The following is a 5,818-nucleotide window of genomic DNA, read 5'->3' as shown; positions in this document are numbered from 1 at the left end:
CACACTAAACTAGCCCCTATAGCAATCCGCTAAATTGGGTTGCTCTATATTTGTCCTTTGTCTAAAGCGTGTAGTTATTTTCTACCTGTTTGATATTTTTTTTAGCCCCTATAGAAATCCGCTAAATTGGGTTGCTCTATATTTGTCCTCTATCTAAAGCGTGTAGTTAATTTCTACATGTTTGATATTTTTTTAAACAGGCAATCACTGGAGAATCAGTTGTTTTAAGATGTGAAAGGATAAGGAGTTCATTGAACAAAAGTCTATGCCATGTTCAGAATATGGTTCCACAAATGCTAGCTGATCAGGTTATTCTTGTTCTATATTTTCTGTTATATCATGACTAAACCTCATAGTCTGGATGAATGAGTTGGGAAATTTTATTTTTATTGTTCACATTTGGCTATAATTGTTTTACTGTTGGAGCTGAAGATTATGTCGATCTAACCCATTTATAGGACATTTACAATTAGCCTTTTGTTTTCTCAAAACTTTGTTGATTAAATACTTTTTTGTGTTGATTAGAAGATTAGTTTTAAAGTCTTAACATGTTCACATCCAGTTTGGGTGAACCATAATTTAAGCTTAGGCCTTTTTTATATGGTTGACATAGAAGTCCCTTGGATCTTAATTGGGATGGATTCTTTGAACTGCAACTATATCCATTTAGATGAAAATTATTAGGATTACAATCCAAAAGCTTTGTCTGCACGTCTCATTAACTCCACTATCTAGGAAGTACTTTTGCTTAAAAGTAATTTTGTAGCCACGAGAATCCTTAAAATTAGGTCTTGGTTTCCTTTCTGATCTAAAATACCAGAGTTAATTATGGAATATTATCCTTGTTTTTAGTCAAAATTGAGGACAATAAAGTTACTCCCTGGGATTTCTCAAATACATTTGTAATATATCATTAGAATCCTTAAGAGTGGACATATTCAAACATGCCCTTAGTGAGCTTTGCTGGCAAAATATAGACAAGAAATAACTCTATTAGATGCGTGACAATGCAACAAGTATTCCTTTGGATCTCTTAAGTCCTTTATAACAATGGGATTTAGGGTTAGATTCCTTAGAATTGCGTATATCGAAAAACACCTTAATGGAAATCTGTTGAAAAAGGACGAGAGAACTCTACCACGTATGGCCTACTAGAAAATGTTAACAATGACACGGTCTTTATTATTATTATTTTCTCTTATTCTCTGAATGATTTGAGATGCACATGAATTTGACAAAGAATAAACTGGGAATACATATTAACTCATTAACTCATTGAAGATTTTTGAATTTCAGGGAATTTGTGGGTAATGAGAAAGAAAGGGACCAGTAACGGGAATACATGTTTATTTTATCTTCTTTCTACTATATGATTGTTGTTGTTATCATCAAGACAAGTAATTTTTTGAAATAACAATTCTAAAATGTGACACATGAGCATGCATTATATTTGTTAAACATTCATTTCACACAGTCGCCCTTGCAGCTTGTGTCTGAGAGAACTCACTCTGCAGACATTTGATATCTGCAAAATTAGCTGAATTTGATTACATGTTTCGTTTTTGGAGTCATTAAGTATTTTCTATTGAATAATTGAGCGTCCCGATATTTAGTGTGGTACTTTTGGTATAAAGGTATCAGTTGTTGTCCTAGGTCCTATAAACTTATACCAGCTTCCGAAGGTTTAGTATATTAAACCGGGAAGAGTGGGGCTAGAGTCAAGAGAAGATATTTTGAAAGAGCTATATAGAATATCTGGGTATGTTGACTATTTTTTTGGAAGCTCTTTAAGCACCCCAAGATTCTTAATATTTCTGGATGGACATGGTGTCCAATTTAAATGGAGAGACTACAAATCTCCTTTGATCTCATTGATTTTGGGAAAGTAATCATCCATTTAATAGATTTACGGTGCACAATCTCTTTTATGCTGAATATTCTCCTTGTTGAGAAAGCAAATAAGATAGCAATCTATATGCATAAGCTTCGTGAAAACTAACATTTGTGTTAGGTAACTTAATTATTCTATTTTATCTACAGATATCTGGTGTTCTAGATTATCTACGAGAAGCAAGGTTTGTCATTGATCCCGATGTAGATGAAGCTGGCAAGGCTATGCTAGAATTGCTTGGACAAACTGACTCAAGTGAAGAGCTTGAACTTAATGCTTTCCAGATTGCAGTTGCATGTTTGAAAATAACATCTCCTAAGGCCCTTTTAATAGAGAGAAGATCTATTAAAAAGTTACTTGAGAAAATTCATGGGAGTGATCCTAAAAAGGAAAGGATCCTCAACTACTTTTTGTTTCTTATAAAAAAGTATGGGAAAAAAGTGAACACCTACAGTGTGGAGCATAAGGATAACCTTCCAGAAGATAAATGTTCGAATATGTTTACAATTTCTCCACCCAATTTTGGTACCCATGAAACTAGTGATGAGCATAACCATGTTGGTGAGACTCAAAAAGATTCAATTGTGAGCAATGTACCTCAGGAATTCTGTTGTCCAATTTCATCAAGATTGATGTATGATCCAGTGGTCATAGCTTCTGGGCAAACTTTTGAGAGGGTATCCATAGAGAAATGGTTTAGTGAGGGACACGATACTTGTCCAATGACCCTAAAGAAATTGAAGGACCTTTATATGATTCCAAATTCTAGCATGAAAGATCTCATTTCTAACTGGTGCAGAAAGCATGGTATCAATTTGGAGGATCCCTCAGTACCGATTCAATCTTGGGACGCTTCAAATTGCAGTTCTATATCAAGCTTGAGGAATGTTTCTGCAGCCCTTTTAGATGGAAATAGTGGAAAATTCATGCTTCAGAGTGATCACAGCAGTGCATCATTTATCTCTTCTGATGCTAGCTACTGTTCAGATTCATCCCACACCAAACGAGTGGACAGCCTAAATGATGTCCGTGCTCATTTATTCTCTTCGAGTGATGATTATTTAAGATGCGAATCATTTTCGAACTTTACCCATGATATGTACTTGAGATTCTTTTCCCGGGTTTGTGAGCTTCCGTTGAATCACCAAGACAAAGCAATCAAGGATTTGGAAAGCCTATTTGTTAGTGACGAGGAGTTGTGCTATGCGATGCTTTCCAACGGTTTTGAGGAAGCACTGATGACTTTCCTGAGGGATGCATCCAACTTGCGTGATATTCATGCACAAAGAACTGGAGCTCAGATCTTTCTTGCCTTTTTGAGTAATACTAGGTACTTTGTCTTGTTAATTTGGTAGAAGTAACAGTTTCACTAAATGAATTTGTCATTTGTTATCTTTTTTCTTGAAGATTTGGCTATTTTCCTTATAATTTCAAATACAGTAGTTGTTGAACATCTGAGGTGGGAATGCATATTTTCTTGAGGGAAAGTAGTGAGATGAATTTAATTAAAGTGCATTTAATGAAACAAGAGAAAAAGTTCTGAATACTACAAACAGAAAACAAGTCCCAACATTAATACAAAATAGACTTATTTAAATGAAAAAAACAAACTTTTAACATCAATTAATTTTTTATATGTGCGCCCTAATTAACTGTCATTTGAATAAAAGCTAACTATTATGGTAGTAAGTTCCGTATGGTTCACAAAGAAATTGAGTTCTACAAGCTTCAGAGTTTGTGAAACTCATATTTGATTAAACAGGACCATGCAAATAAAATTATCAGATATATAGTATAATGGAATATGGTTGTTTATTTTGACACAATTCTTTCGTAGATAATTGTTTATTGTGTCATGTGGTTCAGTATTTATGTTTTCTGCTAGAAGAAGTGTTTTGTTATGGGGTTGAGTTAACTGCTCTCATCCATCAAGTACAATTCTTTTGGATTTCAAGTTTCCCCCTTCTCTGCATTTGAGGTGGGCGGTGGACTCTTGGTTTTTCTTCTTCTTGTTCTTCTTCTTTATTGTTGTTGTTGTTGTTGTTGTTGTTGTTGTTGTGTGGAGGTTCTTTCCTTTCTTTCTTTTTCTTCCAGCTCATATTTCCCTTTTTCGTTTATATGGGTTGGGGCTTAATTATAATGTCCAGGGGGAGGAGAACTATTTGTAATATGCTTCCTAATTAATTTCTTTTCATTTTGGTTTTTATCCTGTGTTTGCAGGGTAGAAATTCCAGCTCTGAGTGAAGACACATTTCAGTTGTTGACTTCTTTTCTTGAATCCGAGATAACCTTTGAAGCTCTGATGATTCTACAAACACTCTCCCATCATCCAAACTCCAAGTCCATTATGACAGTATCCGATCTTCCTCCTTCAATTGTAAAAATCCTCGATCATGAAGACCACAGGTTTCTTGATCTAAGCATCAAGATCCTCTTTGATATCTCATCACATACTGACCTAAGACCTCATATTATATCATCTGGATGCATACAAAAGCTAGTTCCTCTTTTGCATGATGGAAGACTGGCAGAACTTTGTTTAAAGATTCTACATAACCTGAGTGATATTAAAGAGGCTACGGTATTGATAGCTGAAACTGACGGGTGTATTGCTTCCATAGTAGAGCTTCTTGAAACTGGTAATCACGAAGAACAAGAGAACGGGGTTGCTATTCTTCATTCTTTATGCTCTCAAAGTTTGGAATACTGTCTGCTCGTAATGAAGGAAGGTGTCATTCCATCCCTTGTCAATATCTCTGTTAATGGCAATGCCAAGGGGAAAGAGAACTCTATGAAGTTGCTCCATCTTCTGAAAGATCTTCGTCTTAGTGGCAGTTTTGAGATTTCAGATCCTCAGTCTGAATCAACATCTGAACTAGCATCAGAGGAATCAGTTGACTACTGTGTAATAAAGCAACCGAGTTCTAAGTCTTCTGGATTTTTCAGGAAGAAAATGAGGTTTTTCTTGAAACCCAGAGCGGTCCCTCTCTCCTGAGCTGTTGACAAGTGACAGGTATGATAATTTTGTAAATATAGTTGTGCCCTGACCATTTGTGATGAGGCAAAAAACTAAAAAAATATTGTTGCACTGATGCAATTTTTTGGGGGAATACTTTGGAGTGATGTTATGTTCATCCCCTTGTGCTTCCCTTTAGCATATGTTGTTTGTACATACTGTTTTGATTGCTTAGTCAGAGTGTAAATTTGATTTTGGTCTTTCAACGAAGCTGTAGCTTATTGCATCTTGTTTTCTGTTATTATTTTATTGTGTTGTTGAATATGGAAATTCCCATCTCGTTGCATATGTTTTGATGTTTGTAGTAACTTTTAGTTTTGATAAATCTTTCTTATGTTATTTCCCTCTTCGTCTGGTTTTGGAGGGCAGTGTGCTCAATTATTTCATTATGGAGAAGGTAATGGAAATAGATCAAATAAAACAAAGAAGCCAAGGAAAATATAGTTAATGGTATTTTTCCTCATAGTGAAGCCACAGCTTCTAAAAGCTAGCGAGTTTGCTATTTCTAGTCTGGGGACTTCCAAGATAATTTTTTGGATTGAGCAGCAGGCTCAAAACAAGTAGACACCTTGATATACTAGGAAATCTTTTGTCTTCTCGTTGTCCTTACAATTACCAACATTTTTCTTGAATTTGAAAAACTGTTGTCGCCAAAGCAGAAACCTGAAGTCACACTCAAAAGAGATGAAATGGTAGCTCTTTGGTTTGTTATTCTTTTCTTGGAAGATCCTAAACCATTTCTAGTTTCCCCCCCCTCCATTGATAGTCCTTTGTATTTGAAGTATCTAGAGTGCAGAAAAATGAAGCTTCTATAGAAAATTTTTCCTTGTTTGGCTAGCGCTGAGGATGTCTGGATCATTTGATAGTGTAATCATAATGCCTTTGGATCCTGAGAATCTTCGACCATTATA

At 35.3% G+C, this 5,818-nt stretch overlaps 1 protein-coding gene across 1 annotated transcript in view; it reads left to right on the top strand.

The window, feature by feature from the left end:
- The window catches only part of LOC109828959 (U-box domain-containing protein 5-like), a 7,417-nt gene extending 2,284 nt beyond the window's left edge, over positions 1-5,133 (top strand). Inside the window, exons 4-6 of the mRNA XM_020395979.1 lie at positions 201-308; positions 2,041-3,221; positions 4,112-5,133. Coding sequence (XP_020251568.1) covers positions 201-308; positions 2,041-3,221; positions 4,112-4,886 — 2,064 coding nt within the window. The 3' untranslated portion in view covers positions 4,887-5,133. The remainder of the gene's footprint in view (positions 1-200; positions 309-2,040; positions 3,222-4,111) is intronic.

The sequence above is a fragment of the Asparagus officinalis genome, chromosome 1 (genome assembly GCF_001876935.1).
Source record: "Asparagus officinalis chromosome 1, Aspof.V1, whole genome shotgun sequence".
Lineage (NCBI taxonomy): Eukaryota > Viridiplantae > Streptophyta > Magnoliopsida > Asparagales > Asparagaceae > Asparagus > Asparagus officinalis.
The sequence above is the reverse complement of the archived record's forward strand: the minus strand, read 5'-3'. Positions and strand labels throughout refer to the sequence as shown.